This window comes from Chondrus crispus, genomic scaffold, assembly GCF_000350225.1.
Source record: "Chondrus crispus Stackhouse genomic scaffold, scaffold_292, whole genome shotgun sequence".
Lineage (NCBI taxonomy): Eukaryota > Rhodophyta > Florideophyceae > Gigartinales > Gigartinaceae > Chondrus > Chondrus crispus.
Window position 1 is genome coordinate 29,098 of NW_005179176.1, and position 20,896 is coordinate 49,993.

Here is a 20,896-nt window from a genome sequence, read left to right on the forward strand (position 1 = left end):
GATCCGATGGACTGTGGTACTAATTTCGCCAAGCGTCCCATCCCACATCCTTGCATACTTCTTCAACATCCGACGGAACCGCTCGCGCAGCCGGTCCGGCACGTGGCTCAGGTCGAGTTCCTCCACGTCCGGCGGGGGAGATTCAATCCGCCGCTCCGGCGTCGTAGTTGCCGTCGCGGAGAGCCTTTCCTCCCGTTCCCCTTGCTGGTCCTCGCGCACTTGATCCGACGGTTCGCATCTTGCCTCGCCCGTAGGCGTCTTGGTGGAACTAGGAAAATTTTCCTTCTTCCTTTCTTGAATTCCGAGAACTTCACCAATGTTGGTTTTGCTCTCGAGCGCGGCTCTCGGGTGCGGTAATAATTCTGCCACCACTTGGCCTTTTTGCACCCTGACAGGGTATGTCCTAAAATTCGCAACGAGTAAACGAAATGGCCTGTCAGGCTCAACTTGAACGACACCATTCTTGCACGTCAACCCGTGCCTTTCGTACAACGACGAGTACGGCTGAACCACAACCAAGCCCGCCCTCTTCGAGGTGCATTCCACGACGCGTTGCGTCCCTGGCTCGATAGTCGTGGCTCTTGCCACTTTTACCTTAGGGGAAATTCGCTCCACCTTTCCATCATTCTCGTCCTCTCCCGGGACGAGATTCTTCTTCCCTCTTCTCGTCGAGAACCGCCTAACTATCGGAACCTCCGAGAAATCCGCCAACTCAACCGTTTTCTTCCTTGGATAAATTGCTTCCACAAACCGGTCACAGTAGTCCGCGCCTAGAATTAGCGGGACGGCTAGTTTTTCGCATACAATAAACTCGGCTGCGGCCACAAATTTTCCAAGCCTCACAGGCATTCTAATTGTGCCGAGAGTCCGGAGTGGCCTATTGTTTGCGTCGCCAATGTCTTGGGTCGGTCCGTAGGACACTAGAGATTCCATTCCAGCTGGGAGTTCCGATTTTCGCACAAGGTTTGGTCCCGCGCCGGTGTCTAAAACAGACAACACCCGGCTCATCAATCCGACTGTTGGTCCAATGTCCGCGTACACTTTGTAGTTTTTTCGCGCAAGAACCAAAATCTTCTCGGGACACTCCCTTCGCTTAACCCTGTACCAGGGTCTTCGAACTTCTTCCAGCGGATGATCTCGGGCTCGGCTCAAAATTTTCTTGACTTGAGCTGGCCCTTTGGGCATATCCACCAATCCAACAACCTCCTCCTCGAGGCCTTATTTTTCCCTTAGAGACGGGGAACCGGGCTGAGCCCCGGGCACAGTACGTCGACCCTGTGCCTCTTGCGACTCATGCGAGATTTCCCTTTCTAGTTTTCCTGCCGCTGCGGGATCCTTCTCACATCCGACGGCGCGGGCCCCGCGGTGGGCCCTCTGAAGGGTTGGTTCGACCTCGGCGTTGAAGCACTCGGCGTGCTCGCCGTCTGCGTATCGAACCAATTCTTGACCTGCAGGTAACTCGTCGATGGTATCCCTAACCTCTCCATCGGAGACAACGCCTCATAGTTTTCCAAGACTCGGTGCATTTCCCGGAGGGAAAGGATGCACGTTGGCGCGGCGTGCCCCTTTTCATAGCAATGATAGCACACCAGACCGTGCGTCTTGACGGGATACGGCGTCCTAGGTCCTCCACGGGCCGACGGCCTTCCTTGACGTTGCGGCCTTCCCATCCAGCCTGGCCTTCGAAACGTCGTACCCTTGTCTTCCATCGGAATGCGCGGCGCCGGCGTGTGGCCGCGCCCCCGAAACATCATCACGGGATCCGTGGGCTCTGAAAACGACTCCGTCGTATATGCAGGCGTCGGTAAAGTTGACGACCCGCTGTCCCCGTGGTCCTCGTGTCCGTAGCCCTCCGATGGCTCAATGAACTCGCCTTCGGCTACTAACGCTCCTTCGTAGTGATTTTCGCTACTTCCATGCGCACCGCGCTCATCTGACGCTGAAATAGACTCGGCTAAATGGACGGCGGCGTGACTTTTGCGACCGGGATAAGAAGCCCTTGGCTTCTTCCCCGCCCTGAACGTCGACGGCGTCTGAATCGTGACCATCTTGGTCTTCTTGTCCTTAGCGCGGCTCGCCGAGCCATGCGCCTTCGCGTAATTCACTAGTCTCAAAAATGAAACGTCCCGATTGTCTTGCCGGTATTGAGATACCATCGGCTTGATACTCGAATCGAGTCCTTCAATAAACATCGTCATCTGTTCTTCCATCGAATATACGTTTCCACATCGGTTGCTTGCGTCTGTCAGACGGATATAAAATTCCATCTCGTCTTCAGACGGTCTTTGCTGAACTTCTCGCAATGCGAGCACGGCTTGACGGATCGCCTCGTCGGTTGCGAAACTCCTCAACAACCACTGTACGGCCTCTGGCCAAACGGATATCTTTCCGTGATGGGCCCGGCCGTCTGAGACACCGAAGTGTACTGTCTCAAGGCGATGCCGCTTACAAATTCAGGCAACAGGCGGATCGCTTGCCCCTCGTTCATTTCTTGAGTATCGAACTCTTGAACTAATTTGCCAAAAAATCCAACACAAGGACCCCGTCCTCTCCTGTGAAGGTGTTGTCCTTCTTCACCTTAGGCGGAATATCTCTCCTAATTTTTCGCACGGCGGTCCGCCGGGAACTTGACAAATATGTCTGCGGGTTCCGCAAGCGGTACGTTCGGTACGAAAGTAATTTCTTGAAGAGGTAGTTGGTCGGATTCAGCTCCTCCAACTCCTCCCATCGCGGCCCGCGCCGCGTTGCGACATCTTCGGGCTCCGCCTCCTTGTCTCTCCGCGAGGCGGACGAAGTGACTCCGCCTCGTCTGGAGGAAATTTTCTTGCTTGACGAAATTCCGTTTCCGTCTTCTGAACGGCGTTCGGAATCGCCCGAATGGTTCGACGAACCGCCGTTACCATCTTCGGAGGGACCAAGCGACTCCGACTGTGAGTCGCGGTTCTCTGGATCGTCACTACAGTGACCCTTGCTTGTACGTCGCTTGTCCTTCTTCGAGGGCTTCGACTTGGAACTCCGCTGCCGAGCGGGCTTGTCCTTCTTCGACCGAAGGTCGCCCTCTCTACCCGAAGGGAGCGGCTCGTCGTCCGATCCTTGCGGAGCTTGATCCGCGGCCTTCTCAAGGTCCTTGAGACGTTGCGCGGCGCGATCGAATCGGTCATCGATGCTTGCTCTGAATTTTCTTAAGGACTCCAAGGCTTGATTTGCGTCGCGCCTCGCGTCCTTGACCGAAATTTTCAACGAGGCTAGGACCTCCGGCTCCAGACCGTAGGTCGCATCTCCTCGCTCCTTCTCGACGAGATCCACTCGAGCCGATAGCTCTCCCAAAACGGTGTGGAACTCGGATGCTTGCAACTCCAGTTGCTTCCGGACGAGGGCTAATTCAGCCTCGAGATTTTTTTTCACTTCTTCGCGAATTTCGCTGCTCATCTTCTCCAACTTCTCGTCGAGGTCAGTCTTGTCGGCGGCTATCCCCGTAGGGGATTCTTGATCTCCGGGGTCCGTGGCCGTATTGGCCTGGCTCCCGGTGCGAGGACCCCTCGGGATCCTCGACGCTCGTGCCGATCCGGCTCTGCTCGCCCCGGGACCGACGTCCCCGGGTACGCTTGTTGACATCGCTCGTACGAGCGGACCTACGCAGCAAAGAGGTTACAAACAGAAAGAAAATAAAAAAAGAGTCCGTTCCCAGACCACTTTTGTAGTGCGTCTCCAGACCGGGACTGTCGTCGACAAAAATTCTAGGTCGGGCCTCCTGCACAGTAAACAAAAATTCTAGGTCGGGAGACCACTTTTGTAGTGCAATGCGCCTGTTAGGCAGAGACCAAGGTCCGACGGTCCAACACAAACAACAGCAACAAAAACAACAACTGCCAACGGCACAGCGCTACGGAGTGTTCGAAGCTCCCTGTCCTCTTTAAGCGGGTGTGCGGCCCGCAGTAGCTGGGATTCCTGATAGGGGGGGTGGCAAAGAGAAGGGCCCAGCCCAGGATCGGTAAATGGTGGTAGAGACTTGTAAAGGCGACTGCTCGACGAGGTCGGAGGGGTGTTTAGGTAAACCTGGTCCGATGGGTCGTAAATCCAATGCTCGAAGAGCGCCTTGTACACCTTATACCCTTGATAAGGTCTTCAACGGGGACGTCGCAACGTAGCCCGTCGGGAAAGAAGAAAACGTAGCAGCGCTACACCGTCGTACTGCCCGATGGCAAAGTACCAACAACGGATTAGTCGCAACCAGATTCCGATGGAACCAACACTGAGAAAAGCACCACTGGTGCACCAACACAAAAGCCCGATGGCAAATGACGTCACGTTGCGGATCGCAATCCTACAAGGTGGGACCAACTCAAGATTAAGGGAAATTAGGATAGGGAAATAAAGGAAAATTGATAAGGGAAAACGGGACCCCGAGCGATAGAGGATGCCGTAGGCTTAGATAAAAGGGAGCGTCTTGTTAGAGACGGACTTCGACCAAGGCGACATTCAACTCCGGCAACTCGGGTTACCTTTACTGACTTGGTCGGCAGAGGGCTAAGGTATATATCGCCCCGCCGGAGCCACTACAGTAGCTCTCGGCGCTAGATCCTAGATCTAATCTAATGTCAAATAACTAAGGCCATCCCCACCGCGGAAGATTATCTATCTCTATAGCGCACATTTGTTGCTTGGCCATTGGCAGATTGCGGAGTGTAATGCCGGCCAAAATTACAGCTCTATTTGAGTTAGATAGTCTCTAATCTAATTGATGCCGATCAGCACTTTGAACATTACCGCGGCAAAGAAGTCTATTCTCTTCGCAACCTCGAGTCCACAAGGAGCGAGCATGGCGAAGCCCAATGAAGCACCTATCGATTGGAACTGGCTTGGCCGTGAGTGTGAGGAGATGAGGAAGTCCATGGGCTCGCTATCAAGCTCTAGCGGCGGTGAGCAGCAGCCAGCACTCGCTAGCGTGCACGACGACGATGACAGCGAGGATGATGAGATGGTGGTCGCGGCGGTGTCATTTCTGAGCGCCAGCAGCCGGGGCATAGGGCTTCCTCCGCGCTGGCATCGTGGCTCCACACATGGCCGGAGAGTGAACAAGCGGCGCGGCTTTGACTGGGGCATGGAACGAATAGTCGATGACTATTTCGCAGAAGATTGCGTATACAGTGTCGACGACTTCGAAAGAAGATTTAGGGTCCCAAGGCAGGTGTTTGAAAGGGTGAGGTATGCCCTTGAGGGGAGCGGCGTGTTCGTGCGGCGCGTCGATGCCTTAGGGGTCCCCGGTATTCACCCGCTGCAGAGAATCGTGGCGGCAATGCGCATGTTGTCGACAGGCGTAGGGGGCGATGTCGTGGATGAGTACTGCCGGGTGTCCGAAACCAGCGCTCTGATTTCGCTTAAGGAGTTCTCGAAAAGCGTTGTGGCGGCGTTTGGGGGCGAATACCTTAGGGCTCCGACTGAGTCAGATCTAAGGCGCATCATGGCCATCAACGCTGCTCGCGGATTTCCGGGCTGCATCGGCTCGATCGACTGCCAGCATTATAGGTGGAGGAGCTGCCCGAAGGCTTGGGCCGGGCAGTTTCAAGGGAAAGAGAAGAGCCCTACGCTGGTATTAGAGGCAATTGCGGACGCGGAGCTATGGTTTTGGCATGTATTCTTTGGCATGCCAGGGTCGTGCAATGACATCAATGTCCTCGACTCCTCGGAGACACTTTCGGGCATCATGAAGGGGATGTTTCCGCCGAAGATTGGCTACAAAGTTGGGAGCGAGGCGATGAGCTTCCCGTACTACCTGGCGGACGGCATATACCCCAATTGGCGCATCTTCATCAAGACGTTCAAAAGCCCACAATCTGCAGAAGAGTCTGCATTCGCCCAGGCGCAAGAGGCTGAGCGCAAGGATGTTGAGCGCGCGTTTGGTGTGCTCGTGCAGCGGTTTCAAATAGTCGCGAAGCCCATCAACTTGTGGTACCGAGATGACATTGCGGCCGTTGTGAAATGGTGCGTCATTCTGCACAACATGACCGTAGAGGCCCGGCGGGACAGCTACGAGTCGGGAATGGTGCATCTGTTGCAGTCTGAAGAGGCGAGGCTGTCCTCGGAGGGCGTGTCACAGATATTTCGGTGGCAATCACAGCAAGCGCTTGAAACCTCTGGCGAACTGTCTGATGGGATGTGGGCGGCGCAAGTTCTGAGCCGCGAGGAGGAGGTGACGTGCTCTGCTGCGCACAGGGAGCTGACCTGGAAGCTCATGAGGCACATTTGGGATCTCGAGGGCCGTCGCTCGTAGGTTTCTTGCGGAGACATAGGAGTAGGGCGTGCTCAGCGGGGCGAGGAGTAAAAGAAAGACTATGTTGACACCCATCAGGAGCAAAGGAGACAGTCCGCCCCCCCTACCCCGCAGTGTGGTCGCCACCGAGCCCATCTGCGGACAGCGCGGCTTGCAGACGGCTCTCTTGCTTCTTGCGAAGCATCCGCAGAATGTTGGCGACAGACCGGCCATCCTCATCAGTGGGCTTTGTCAGCGACGCCGCTGCAATTGTGGCCTGCGCAATGGCAACGGCGCTTCGGTCCTCGCCCGCCTCGTGACGGCGCCTCTCCGCTGCCAGGTCCTCTAGCCTGCTCCTTTCGGATCTGTCTTGCTGCTTCTCCGCAATATCCACCCTCCGGGTGAGCGCGTGGGCCATCGCCTGCATGGACGCAGCGACTGCCGGGTCCGCGCGGCTGCTTAAGCGCGCGGCCTTCGCGGCGCTCCTGCCGAGGGCTCCGCCGCGCCGCTTGTTCCCAATCGGCTCAGGGCTGCCCGGCAAAGGCATGGCATCAGGGACTGGAGTCGCACCTCTCGGAGGCGGGCTGGGGTCTTGATCGCCGCTCGACGACGGGGTGGGCGCGCCGGAGGCTCCGGGCCCAGCCCCATCTTCACCATCATCGCCGTCGCCCTCGCTGTTGTCATCGCCCCTTGAACCGTCGACACTGACGTGGTCAGTGTGCAGAGACCATTTGGGGTGAGCAGAGAGCACCCTCCAAGCCAGGAAGAGCGGCCACTGATGGCGGTCAAAGCTCTTGTTCTCGTAGTCCATTAGTTTCGCCCTCCCTAACAGAATTGCGACGGCCATTGCCTCGTTCTCCCCGTCTGTTGTTCCGGTTGGAGCAGAGGCCAACACTCTTCGCATGCAGGACTTGAACTTTGAACACCCAGCGGATATTTCAAACCAGTGTTGGCGAACCGCTGCCTCAGCCCTGTGGCTGTAGCGCCCGCTGGGGACGCTAGATGAAGTTGATGCACCATACTCTGCGAAGCGTTTCATTACGCCCTTGTAGAATACGGTGGCCTTTTGATCCGTCCCATGAATCGGGTCGCACGATGTTGCAATCCAGCTTTCAGCTAGATGCTGGTTCTCCTCAGCGCTCCACGCTCGCCTACGGCCTATATTTAGACACACTCTTCTCACCTCTACGCCGTGGCCCCCCTGCTTTCATTGCGCACACCTGCACCCCCTTGACCCATGTTGTACTGTAATCGCCCAACGAAAAGCGCGCGAGACGCGGAAGGCGCAGAAAACGCGGGAGACGCGGAAAAAGCGGGAGACGCGGAAAGCGCGCCGGCGGGAAACACAAGTTGCGCACTCTCACGGGCACGCACTGTTGCACACTCCCCGAAGTTCTTCCAGGTGTTCTGCACAAAGAAGGCGCGCGCGATGGCCAATGAAAAACATACAGAATGCACACGGGTTGTACAGAATGCACACGTGGGTATCTATTGCCACTCTCTATTCGACCAATAGACTCCAAACTGACTCTAAATTTCCAGAATATAGAGTCAGTTCACTATCTAATCTAAAGGATTCTCTAACCGTTTAGATTAGATTTGTTCGGTAATGTTGCACAAAATCCGTAACCAGAATTTTGGGCTTATCATACCTCAATAGAGATAGAAAATCTTCCGTGGTGGGGATGGCCTAATATGCGACTAATTAAAATTAATAATTAAAATAATAAAGTGAAATGATTTCCACTTTTGCTTGTCATACCCCATCATTTTCATCTCTTTTCACCCCCCTTTTCAGGTGCGTATTGTGTGGTGATTCCTTCATATGACTCCCAGTCATTCCTCTCTCACGTCGTTGGCCAACGGCACCTCCCCTTTTGCTCAGCCGTCATCACAGGTTATGGGCCTCATTGCTACTGCTGCGCACGCGAGTTCGAATCCCACCGTACACCTCCTTCCCACACTACCCTATCACAAGCTCACACGTCAACCACCCGACGTCGTTAGAAGCTACCTCTCACAAGCTCACACGTCAACCACCCGACGTCGTTAGAAGCAACCTCTCACAAGCCGACACGTCTCACACCCGACGTATTCACATGACGCCGAAAACCCATTTTCATCAGGTTTCAAGGTCCACCCCGCACTGTAAGACGTCATCAACACGCATCAAAAACCTTCAGGTTCAGGGTAAACCTGCGCTCATACTTTCAAGTTAATCCGGCAATCCTTCTCATTCAGTCACTCACATACGAGTTCAGGGGGACTGTGGTGATTCCTTCAACTCTTTCATTGAACTCGTCTGCTCATTCCCACTTTGCGATGCTTCCTTCTCTGCTGATTCCTTCATATGACTCCCAGTCATTCCTCTCTCACGTCGTTGGCCAACGGCACCTCCCCTTTTGCTCAGCCGTCATCACATATTGCACTACAATGCGGTCGGAGATATACAACCAACAACAATTCGAACGACGTTTTCCTCAAACCGTCTTGAAAATTCAGTTGCCGTGGTCTGATTAATGTCTTCTAAACTGACCAGTGAGATCCATGTACTTTCGTTGACACTGTATCTCTGCATTTGTTTACCAACAAAAGTAAGACCAGAGGGCAGTGTTGAGATATGTGCTCTTATGCCATAATGGCATTCAGCTTTGCGTCACTGTGCACTGTATCTTGATTTGTCTACGCAGGTTATTTCTGTGTAATATTTTCTATCTGCTGGGTACGCAAATGCGCTTTCGAGGACCACTGGCGAGGACCGCACCTGGCTTGTTCAGGTACACCGTATCGAAGCTATTTGCACCTTATTGTGTGTTTCTACGTTCTACCCGTGTACTGTGGCCGAGGGACTGCAACTAGTGCAGTAGTAGAGACTTTAGTGAACTCCACCGTCGAGACTAGCTAACGTCTACAGTATATATAGCTTACGGGATTACGTCGCTGAAGTAAAATTGGTATCCACCTATTCATTGAACTCTCCATTGTTCCCTTGTGTCTAACAACCAACTGACCCTTGCTGCATCACTGCACAAGTGGCAGAACCGACAGTTTACTTTGTATTCATGTAGCTTGTGCTGGCCGGAGAAAAAACGTTTTCCCTCTGCCACGTTTCTACCTGGACGGTTTCTCTGCTCGAATTTAACGTTGACAGCATATCTTGCGTAGTTAAAATTTAGGAAATTACTGCTCTTCGAGACGAAACTTACTCATTTTCCGTTTTTCTCCGACACGTGCCACCCATACATCATACTGTACATATATTCCAACTTCATTCGCAGATATGCAGTCATGAGACGTTTGAAGGTTGAAATGTTAACAGAATATAAACGACCTGCAAAATCCCATTTCTGACCATGCTTCAGGAAATTTAATGCCCTAAACAGCAAATCCTGAGATTTATTCCCGTTCGTTTACCTTGGCCAGCATTCCAGTTATTTGACAGATAGTCATCTATCATAAGGCTGATCTCAATGACTTGAGTTCAATCAATTTTTCACATACCCTCAGTGGATTCGAAGTTCCATAGTTGTATCAAGCGTCATGAATCGAGCAATTAGAGTCGTTTCAGTGATCACCAGCGACGTCATCGTCAAAATATGACTGATGATATCATTGAAGTGTCATTTGGTGATGTGGGAGATGGCCTTAACAACACGGGAGGGGTGCATTTCTGAGATAGGCCTGATGGAAACATTATATCGTATGGAATAAATGGGGAAGAGTGCCGTGAAATGGTTTTTCTTTATCAAATGCACAGTTTTTATATCTTGTACTGTTCAGTTTGAGTATACTGAAATTGTGAGGGACTTCTCATAAAAAGGCGAAAGTTTTCGTTTTCGAAAGTTAACTCGCAGTTTCGGATATGATGCCTAACTTAGCGTAACATGTGATTGATGTTTCAGTTGCACATTTGATCAACTTATCTACCGACATTTCCGAAACCCCACGTGATTCGAGCAATTAATATATTCGAGGCGCTGTATGTAGTTTCCCTATATTGTTGTTAATGAGCTGAATCTACATCGAGAACAGGGTCAATCTCTATGTGGTGATTCTGCAGTTTGTGAGGGTTCACGCAGAGAAGAGGTTCAGCTGGGCTGGCCAAGTACTTCACGTCCGATCCGCAAAGAATGAGGAGTAAATTTACGAAAGTAAAATCGACCAGAACAACTGTGTCTGAGGGAAAAATAACTGTTGATGAATTGCCGATGTTGGTGTTGGTTTATAATCTCACCGAAGTATTGTTATCGTATGTATTTATGTTTTGTTTTCTGTGATTTCCTCGCATGAAGCTCTATTACGTTCATGAATTTTCCTGTGTTTGTACGGACTTTTAGATCATCGTCGCTTTGAGCAGGACGATGTTGTCCCCACGAAGTGTTTTGAAGACATAAATGGGTCTCTGGTTAGTACAAAGGGCACCCATCAAATCCCAGTAGGGGAAAACAAAGGGTACTTTAAGAAGAAATATTCAGCATCTCTAACCGTCAGTTTCCGTCCGTCCGAAGACGTCGAGAGTAAAGAGGTACTGCATGTACCTAAAAACTAGATACCGGTATCTAAGTGTTTCCTTAGTTTTTAGAGAACTCAGTATTTTTCTTGAAGTATTTCCACACCACCTATTACCTTTCCCTCATTTCTTTTTCGCTCGTGGGTGAGGTTTCCTTCCACGAGTCTTGTTGTGGGTACAGTAATGTTCTTGCGTTTTACATACTTGACATTACATAGTTGTCGTCTTAGGGGGAGGAAAGACTAGAAAAGAAAATCAGAGGCCACTGCAAAGAAAGCTGCTTTCCGCCGTAACAGAAGCACCATTCTCCCATCTCCAAAACCCGTGCGGCACTTCATTCGATGTGTGGACTCTGAAGCCCGGTGGCTGGGTGGATTTAATAGAATGTTGGACCTCACTGACAGACAGCCAGTAAAGCAATAATAGAGGGTAGAGTTCCCGAGTCGCACAGAAGAACTATTGTTTCCTATGCGTGACTTGCATTGTTGGGGCTCGTACAGGACTGTAGCAGCCTTAGCTGGACACGTACTGTACTGTGGTACTTCATGTGGCACACATCTGCATTGCTGTGATGCAATCTCAAGCCTTGAGCTTGAACGTGCGATAAACTTGGGCAACCCCCTCCCCGCCCGAACTACATCCTCTTTGATCCATCCTTGACAACCCCCCTCCCCTTCGAGTCACTGTACCTGTCCCCCTCCCTTTAACATGTCCTTGGTCCCCTTCCCTTCCCTCAACTAATCACCTCCCCCACCCCAACCCGCCTCCAAAAATGTGCGTCGCCACTCCGCTGCTCCTCGCGCTCATGCTGCTCCTCCACTCGTCGCTCGCGCAGCATCTCGCGCTCTCATGCCGCGACCACCCGGCCTACCGGAAAGATTGGACCCCGCCACTCATCCGCGCTATAGAGCAGCTGGAGCGCCCGGCCATGCAGGAGAACATCCTCTACCACCCGCGTCACATGATGCACAATTACGCCCCTATCTCAGACCCCAACTCCACCATCTACTACAACTTGGACCTCTTCCGCTCTGGCGGCACGCGCGCTAAGGATCGCCTCGCCCGCTTGTACTTCCAGCGCCCGGCTCGCGCCTACCTCTTCCTCGGCGTCTCACCGGGCCTCTTTCATATCCACCATTCGCAGCGCCTCTCGCTCCCTAACTGGAGGGGACATGGCTGGGCCACGCTCGGCAGGCCGACTGACCTGTATCAGTTTGGCGTCTTCCAGAAGCTAGGTCGCACGCACATGCACCAGTACGTGTACGTCTTCTCGCGGCAGTCAGGCTCGGATAACTCCATCGTTATCCCGTCCGCATCATGGATACAGAAGCACATCAACGCCCGCTTCCGCGTCTTCCGCCACTTTCACGTCCGTGTTTCGGAGGCCAACGGCCGAGCTAGCCCCATGCCGGGGTACTTCCAAGGCTCCATGGTCGCGCCCAACCAGCCGTGCCCGAGCGCGCTGCACGAGACGTGGCGCGCCAAGATGGACGATCCGCACGATCCCGACACACGCGGACACTACTTTCAGACGTGGCACCCCGCGTGGGACCCGTGCTTCTGGTGCGCGTACGGCCACGAGCACGGCAGCTCGCCGCACCACCTGATGCGATATACGCCCAAGTATGGGTACGCCGCATGGAAAAACGGCAAGGAGTCCGAGGACGACGCCGGGTTCAAGGGGTTTGTGTTCCGCGTGGGCGTATTCAACGTGTTCTACATGATGCACGCACAGGCGAGCACGTTGCGCCGCGTCACCGAGGAGTACCATACGGTGCAGCTGGTGATCAAGCGGGCCGACACCGGCGCGTTGATGCTGGACATCACGCAGAAGGCGAGCTTCGGCTTCCTGACGGCGCGCGGGAAGCACGACGGCTTCGTGCCACTAACGGCGTACGACGCGCGCATGCAGGAATTGCAGAAGGCCAAGGATGTGCCGCGGCGCTTCCGCACCATCAACGTCGTCGACATGGGCCACCTGGACCGGCGGTTCCGCTACCAAAGCAACCCGATGCAGGGCGTGTACGAGCAGTGGATGACGACGATCCAGTGCATGAAGCACACGGCGTTCGGGGGGTTCATCGTGGACCTCAAGGCGCCGGGCACGGGCATTGTGTCGGCTGCTCGGAGCGACGTGGCCGTGCGGCTCGGGCCCAACGGCGAGTGGGAGGGCAAGACGCGGTTCCTGCGCAACGTCGGGGCGGCGCGCAGCGTGCGGCTGAACGAGGGCACGTTCGGGGCGGAGTTCTGTAAGTTCTCCAACGCGCCCAATGCCTCCGTCGACGGGTACTTTTACACCAGCCCACGGGCAGACGTGCTGCTGGACCGTCCCGGCAAGGGCGCGATTCGGCAGTATGTCGACAAACGCTTCTTCATGCAGGTGCGCGGCAGCTACGAGCCCGCCGAGCTCGGGCTCGGCTTCCATACAGACGAGGCGCGCGGGTTCTTCGGGGACATCGGGTATGGCATTGACCCAGACAGAAACTGATGCCTCGGCGCTGTAAAGAGTGGTGCAGGGATTAGACTTGACTTGTAAACTGAGGAATAATATTCCTCATACAGTCTCATACAGTATTATGTAAAAGGTGTAGCCGACATGCCGTATGGTAACTGAATACGTGTTTTTCGAAGCGGCGTGGGTGAAAGGGCGGGGGCGCCTAAGTTTGGTGACTAGCGAGACGAAGCGGGGTGCGGTGATGTGGCGGGGTTTGTAAACATGGAATCTGTGTTGCTTATAGATATGGGCGAATGAGGTCAGTTTGCGATGGACGTAATTTACTGTATGTTGGCAATGCCAACATACAGTAAATTACGTCCATCGCCATGCCAACTTGGCATGGCCTACACCACCTCGTGCGCGTTTTCCCCTTCAATCCCGTGGCGCGTTCTCCTGCGAGACGTCGCGCGCAACGATGCTACATGTCCATCGGGCAAGAACGTGCTCTGTTAAGACCGGCCCTGAGTCTGTCTGGAAAGCGCGGAGTCCACAGTGCGGGAAACACGAATTCGTGGCAGCCACAATTGTGGCAGGTATTGCACCTGCATGCTGGCGGAGACGGCGCCCTGATTTTTCAAGCTATTTTTTAAGCTATTTTTTGTCAGTGCTGCCCATCCGCACCAATCGAATGCAGCGATTGGGGCCTACACTGTAATGCTTCCGGCTTTTGCAATGTCTGCCAGAGTCTTCCGTGACATCTTCCGTGACATGAAGCATTTGTCAAAACGGAGAGCGTTCCAACCAATGGCCTCGCTCTCTGCCGCTGTATTCAGGTGCCGTTCGAGGAGGTCGTCGACATGAGGCTACTTTTCAACTTAATTTTCTACACTTGTGCTTGCTCAACAATACGGGAAAAGATACGCTTCTTGTACGCTCCCCACCGCAGTCGACTTCTGCGTTGTGGATGGATGGAATTTTGGTGAGGTCTACACGCCTTTTCCAGCCATTTCTAGAATGCCTACATAACAAGTCTTCTTGACCAACCTCAAAACGATACGTGTTGATATCTTCGAAACCGAAACGTTTGTAAAAAATGTCAACCGACTATTGAAACGTTACGATTCTTAGTCTTTCTATAAGGTTGCCCGTAGAGTCACGAAAACGCGTGTTTTGGAGGCGAGTTTGCTCGGATTTTCTGAAAGCAACATTTTCAAACAACGCGTTTGCAAAACTCACAGCATACCGAAAACTGGGCGCATGTGGGTTTTCCACGAGTTTCACATCCGCCTGATCACAGCACTGCCGGATCGACCCGTCTTGAAGGAAAACAAGCTGGGACTTCCGTTCTTTTCATCACCACAAACGAGTCTCAGACTACACGGGGCGTATCGATATGCCTCATGGACGCCGCTATCGCTTCATCTGCAGAGTCCATCAATGGATCAAAGCGCGACGGGATCTGCCACAGATACCGCCGAAGCAACCGCGAAAGATCGACATGTAGATGCTTCTAAAAAGAGTTCCTCTCCAAACGGCCCCCCTCATCCTGTCAAGAAGACGAAGCACATTGCCCTTTCGACTGAGAACCTTTCCATCCTTGTGGCGAGCTTCAATATTCGCTTCAGCGAGTATTCGCGCAGGTGAACGGGATCCGTCGGGCGGCACATCGATGTACCACACTTGCGCTTGTTGCGGGCAGGTACCTTGCTGGAGGTCAGTCCGCAAAACTTGTGATGGAAATTTTCAATCTCAGTTTTACTCTACGTCCAGAGAGTTTGTGGGCAAACGGAGAAAAGACAGCGTGTTATTTTACGGAAATCCTTTATGTATTCATGTCAATAAACATACATACGTAAAGGTTGTCCTTTGTCAACAACTGTTATCCTAACGTTTTGCAAGATTATATTGCCGAGGGCATGTGCGTTAAAGAAATGGTGTCCAAAACTGACTTTATTAAGTTGCGATTAATATACTGTTTTTTGAAAAAAAGCTGGCCTCATGCAGTGTACAGCATGAGGCATATCGCAAGTCGTCTAGTGTCTAGACGACAAGCAATTTGACCTCATATGAGGCCAGCTTTTTTTGCAAAAATATATAAATTAAATCGAAACTTCAAAACATTCAGTTTGGACACCATTTCTTTAACGTATACGCGCTCGGCAACAACATCTTGCAAAACATTGGGGTGGTGGTTGTCAATGCACAGAGAGACTAAGAATCTAATGAAGTATCAATGATGAGTTGACTTTTTAAACAGGCGTTTTGGTTTCGAAGATATCAACATAAAACGTTTTGAGGTTGGTTTTGGGCATTTTAAAAATGGCTGGAGAAGACGTGCAGATCTCACCAAACTCCACCCTTCCACAACGCAGAAGTCAACTGCCGTGTCGAGAGTATCTTTTTTCCATCTTGTTGAGCTAGCACAAGTCGAGAAAAATAAGTTGAAAAGTGACCTCATATGAGGTCATTTGTCACCTAGACACTAGGCACTACAGTGCTGTAGGTAGAGGATCTTCGCTCTAAAGTTAGTGTCTATTGGACAATGCGCCTCATTTGAGGATTTCGCTGTCAGACCGCACATGACAGCCTGTCCCGAAAAAGATAGGTATTGTGTAAAACCCCGAAGAAGATCGAAAGAACGAAGAGAAAGTGTTGGGATATCTTTGAATAAAGGTCACCAGCTTCTCACAGGTTATGGGCATATCACGCTAACCCACAATCTGCAACCACACACAACTCACCTCCATCACGCTAACCCCAAGCATAAGATCCCAACGGCTACAGAGGCGGCACTACATCTTTGACGAAGCCGAACTCACAGCTGAACTTCTCCGACTCGCACACCTTTCCGCTCACGACGATCAACATCCGTCAGACAAACAAGCAACAACTCACCGCAGTACATACGTCATGTCCCTCAACCCGAAAATCGGCATGCCTATCCTCGACCTGAGCAACTACGCTCCATGGCTCATGGTACTCAAGTCTGCAGCACAATACCGCAAGGTCTCTGACCACATCACGGGAAATCCACCAATTCTAGTCGACTCGGCCAAGACCGAATCACACAACACAAAAAGACCTCATCCACAAGATATTCGCGTCTATTCCTGCCGATATTGCAAACCTTTTCATCACACCCTCACATGAACCAGCCCCCTTCGATCTGATCACCAAAATCACTGAACATCTCGACACCTCCAACGAAAACGACCACCAATATCCAAATACGGAAGCCGAATCTATCCACTTCCTTCCTGGTATGACGATCGATTAGTACGAAGCAAAGCATCAGCACGTTCGATCAAAGATGCTCGCGGCCAGCTACCCTGCTACCCTGAAATCGAAAACCTCCGTCGAGTTCATGATCGCAAGACTCAAGTCCAACCATGAAACGACCCACATAAGCCCACAGCTCCTCTTCAACCTACCCAAAGACATCAAGGCCTTTCAACACCAATTCAAAAGGGTCATTGCCTACTGTGAGCCTCAGGAACACACTTACACGCCCCAAGAACTCATCGCTTCCTCACCCCCAGCATCATAGAGCCACAGAACATGCAAAGTAACTTCCCTCCTGAAGCAACTACTCAAGCGCCAGACCCGATCTCCCGCCCCCTAGCGCCCCTGCCGCTAGACTCCTGTCCCTGCCAACTCCACATAGATTTAGGCATCATCAGATAACACCATACTGACATCCAATGCCGCGACCCCGACCACCTCAACAATAAGAAACGCAAGTACAGCAGAACCGCCGCACAATTCGTACAGGCCCCCGACTACGCCAAACTTGTCGCTCACTTTCAAAAGCAGCTCCACGTAGATCATAACTCCGCCGCCACGCTCGAAACAGACGACAATGGTACGTTCATCCTCGACTTCGCCGCCCAACCCACCCACGTCGCCATCCCTCTCTCCCAGATGACACTGCTTCATAGCCCCCTTCACACTGTGACAGCCACTAACGAACAAACACCCTTCACACACCACGGCACCATACAGGTCCAGACGAAGAGTAACCACCTCATGACTGTCCAGGTCGTCGCCAACACAAGCATCAAGAACAACCTCTTCTCTGCAAAAGACATCACGACACATGGACTCTTCCTATTCACACCTACACAAGCCCTCCTCGTCAAGCGCCACCATTCTCTCATACTCCTTGCATCCCGGAATCACCGTGCACAAGCTTACGTCACCAATCCAAGCGCCACCAGTAACAGACCACTCCCAACACCCGCTCAGGCGGCGCGCACCGTCCCCTACCCAAAGAGACCGACCGACGGTAAAGACCAAACCCACCGCCCAACGATCGACTGCTCCCCAACTTCCCTCCGAACCACGTCTCCCACTCGCCACCAGAACACCGCCACACCAACTCACCGTACACCCCAATGGTCCTACCCCCAGATCGCCGATTGCCAAAACATGTACGTTCTATGAATGGCATCTCCGCCTTAACCATGTCCCGATTACCACACTCAGCAAAATGACCAGAGACCGAACCATCCCTGGTACACCCTGAGCGCTCACAACCCACCCCAACTATCACATGCTGCGCCTGCGCTTATGACAAACAAAAATCCTTCCGTCACAAACCGAATCTAAAACAATATCCCGTCGGGAATTATATTAGCTCAGACACATGTGGCCCCATCCACACCACTTCCAACCACAGCCACAACCACTTCCTCACCTTTGCTGATGCCCAAATTCGGGACCTTATCCTTTACTTCTTAAAGGACCGCAAGGAAGTCGGCCTCATTATACTCGCTCTCCTCGCGTGGCCAGTAACACAACGGCACCGACCACCTGCGGCATTCCGCTCCGACAGTACCAAACCAACGTACTTATGCCACTTTACAAGTCCTACAGTATTAATTTCAAAACTACAACCCCACACCAACCCCAGGAAAACTCACGCGCAGAACGTATCAACCACGCCCTGATAGCTGCCGCACGAGCCAATCTGTCCCATGCCCAACTACCGGACACGTATTGGGAGGACTTCAATTGCGGTGCAGCGTTTAAGTACAACATCATACGGCACATTGCACACGGCAGATCCCACAACGAAATCCGGCACATGCAGAACCCCTCGATGCCCCAAACATTGACCTTTGGACAGAAAGAAACAGCGTCCGTTCACCGCAAGAAAAAACTCTAGCCTCGCGCCGACCCAGTCCGCAACATGAATGGACTCACCGACACCACCATCATGGTACTGAACCTCCGCTCCAATGCCTACCGCCACATGTGCACGGCAGACTTTAAGCCGTACGCTGGCACCTCCATCCCCGTCTATCAGCATGCACGAGCCCTTCAAACCCAAATCCCAACGCAGATACCCATCACTACCACGGACCCCGTCACTTAGATCATCTCAGACATATTCTGATGCCACGGCATGGGCCGAAGCCCACAATGACGAACTACACACCCTGGACCGCAACGTGACGATCCACTGGCTCTCCCCATACACTACCCCGCAACACTCAAACCCACACCCTCTCAGAATGACAAATAGGTACAAATGGAACACTAACGGCACCGTCAAAAAAACGAAAACCCCACTGCACCGTGCCGGGCGACCTCATGACAGCAGGTACACACTATGAAATCCATACCAGCATCGCATACATGGCAGGGAGGACCACAGTACGATTGATATTCGCTATTGCCGCACATTGCGCATACCCCCCGGAACAAGCCGACATCGAAGCCGCGTACCTCCACGAACAGAATGACAAAAACCACTCAGTCTTTTTGAAGCAACCCACCCGGGCCAACGGCAAGCGCAAGCACCCAGGCACGGTTGACCGCCTTCTTTGTAACCTTTATGGCACCCCCTGCCGCCCACATTTATCTCACAGGGCTGGTGGCGCACCTCAAAACCTACGGGTACACACAGTGCCAAGCCGACCCCTGCCTCTTTACCACCCATACATCTGAAGGCATCATAGCCGTCACCGTCACCTTGGACTACTTTCTCAACATAGCGCCCCACGGACATCTGGTCGACAGCTTGCACACAGTCCTCTTACAAAAGTTCAGGGTTGAACGACTGGGTCCTCCCACTCAATACTTCAACTGGAAAGTCTCTCGCACTCACACCAGCTAAATACACCTGTCCCAGCCCCACGTATTTGCCCAAATCCTCGAAAAACTCCGACTCTCCAACTGCAATGCCAAACACACACCGTTTCCGGAAACCCCCAACGACGCAGACGCCAAGCAAGCCTCACTACTGGACGCTACGACAGCCCACACCTTCCGATAAACTACAGGAGACCTCCGGTACCTGCCCGATATCACGAGGCCCGACATTACGCACCCCACCAACCGACTAGCGGCCAGCATGCACAGACCAACCCAACATCGCTGGGAGCAGTTAAACGTGCTCCTCAGATACCTCCAAGGCTCCCACCACGTCTACATACTGTACATGCGCACTGCTACCCCTTTTTCCCCTTCCCCAGTGAACCTCGCAAGCTTTAGCGACTCTGATTGCACCAACACGACCAACCGCAAGTCCTACACAAGTGCACTGCATACTCTCGATCTCTCTCCTGTCAGTTGGACATCGACCAAGCAAAACGTAGCTGCGCTATGAACGTGTGAAGCTGAGTGGCTCACCGCCAAAACTACTTTCCAACAAGCCAATTGGCTCCGACGAATCCTTAACCACACTCCCTTCTCCGCAGCGCGACCGATGCGAATTCCATTCCACATTGGCAATAACGCAGCCATGTAAACCAGCAACAACAGCGCACCCACCAGACGCCGCAAACGTATAGCCGGGAGCTCGACAAATTTGTCTGCGGGTTCCTTACACGGTACGTCCGATACGATAACAATTTCTTTAAAAGGTAGTTGGTCGGATTCAGCTCCTCCAACTCCTCCAAACGCGGCCCGAGTCGCGTAGCGACGTCCTCTGGCTCAGCTTCCTTGTCTCTTTTTGAGGCGAACAAAGTGACCCCGCCTCTTGTGGAAGAAATTTCCTTGCTTTGCGAAATTCCGTTTCCTTCGTCCGAACGATGTTCGTAATCGCTTGAAAGGCTCGACGAATCGTCGTTGCTATATTCGGAGAGAACATTTGACTCTGACAATGAGTCTCAGTCCTCCGGGCCGTCACTACAGTGACTCTTGCTCCTGCGTCGCCGGTTCTTCGTCGAACTCTTCGACTTGAAACTCTGCTGTCGAGCGGGCCTGTCCTTCTTCGATCGACGATCGCCTTCTCCACCCGAATGGAGCGGCTCTTGGTCCAGTTCCGAATGCGCTGAGCCGGCGGCCTGCTCAAGATTCTTGGGACGTTGCGCCGCGCTGTCGAACCTGTCATCGATGCTGGTTTTGAATTTCCGGCGGGACTCCAGAGCATGATTCGCATCGCGCCTTGCGTCCCTGGCAGAAAGTTGCAACGAAGCTAGGAAATCCGGCTCCAGGCCGTTGGTCGCGTCACCGTTCTCGTTCTCGACGAGAGCCACGCGAGCTCTCAGCTCTCCCAACACGGTGTGGAACTCGGATGTTTGTAACTCCAGTTGCTTCTGCACGAGGGCTAATTCAACCTCGAGATTTTTTTTCATCTCTTGGCGCATTTCGCTGCCCATCTTCTGTAACCTGTTGTCCAGGTTATCCTTCTCGGCTTCAACCCCCGCCGGGGATTCTTGAACTTCTGGGTCTGTAGCCGTATTGGCTTGGC

The 20,896-nt window shown here is 52.8% G+C and overlaps 4 protein-coding genes; 3 read left to right on the plus strand and 1 right to left on the minus strand.

The window, feature by feature from the left end:
• Window positions 1-4,891: 4,891 nt before the first annotated feature.
• On the plus strand, window positions 4,892-6,271 carry CHC_T00005432001 (hypothetical protein). The gene is made up of 2 exons (XM_005717033.1): window positions 4,892-6,043; window positions 6,098-6,271. The coding sequence occupies exons 1-2, from the start codon at window positions 4,892-4,894 to the stop codon at window positions 6,269-6,271; spliced, it is 1,326 nt and encodes a 441-aa protein (XP_005717090.1).
• Window positions 6,272-11,203: 4,932 nt separating this feature from the next.
• Window positions 11,204-11,414, minus strand: CHC_T00005433001 (hypothetical protein). XM_005717034.1 is given in 2 exon segments: window positions 11,204-11,339; window positions 11,340-11,414. 1 exon segment carries the CDS (start codon window positions 11,412-11,414, stop codon window positions 11,340-11,342), a length of 75 nt encoding a protein of 24 aa, XP_005717091.1. The 3' UTR covers window positions 11,204-11,339.
• A 751-nt stretch (window positions 11,415-12,165) lies between these two features.
• Window positions 12,166-13,325, plus strand: CHC_T00005434001 (hypothetical protein). XM_005717035.1 is given in 2 exon segments: window positions 12,166-13,248; window positions 13,249-13,325. 1 exon segment carries the CDS (start codon window positions 12,166-12,168, stop codon window positions 13,246-13,248), a length of 1,083 nt encoding a protein of 360 aa, XP_005717092.1. The 3' UTR covers window positions 13,249-13,325.
• Window positions 13,326-14,930: 1,605 nt separating this feature from the next.
• Window positions 14,931-15,053, plus strand: CHC_T00005435001 (hypothetical protein). The gene has a single exon (XM_005717036.1). It carries the CDS (start codon window positions 14,931-14,933, stop codon window positions 15,051-15,053), a length of 123 nt encoding a protein of 40 aa, XP_005717093.1.
• Window positions 15,054-20,896: the final 5,843 nt, after the last annotated feature.

What these genes read in the sequence shown, in the direction of transcription:
- CHC_T00005432001 (XM_005717033.1), top strand. Translation starts at nt 4,892, where the DNA reads ATGGGCTCGCTATCAAGCTCTAGCGGCGGTGAGCAGCAGCCAGCACTC. An exon ending in ACAGCTACGAGTCGGGAATG is followed by an intron (nt 6,044 to 6,097) that starts GTGCATCTGTTG and finishes GGCGTGTCACAG; the next exon opens with ATATTTCGGTGGCAATCACA.
- CHC_T00005434001 (XM_005717035.1), top strand. Translation starts at nt 12,166, where the DNA reads ATGCCGGGGTACTTCCAAGGCTCCATGGTCGCGCCCAACCAGCCGTGC.
- CHC_T00005435001 (XM_005717036.1), top strand. Translation starts at nt 14,931, where the DNA reads ATGGAAATTTTCAATCTCAGTTTTACTCTACGTCCAGAGAGTTTGTGG.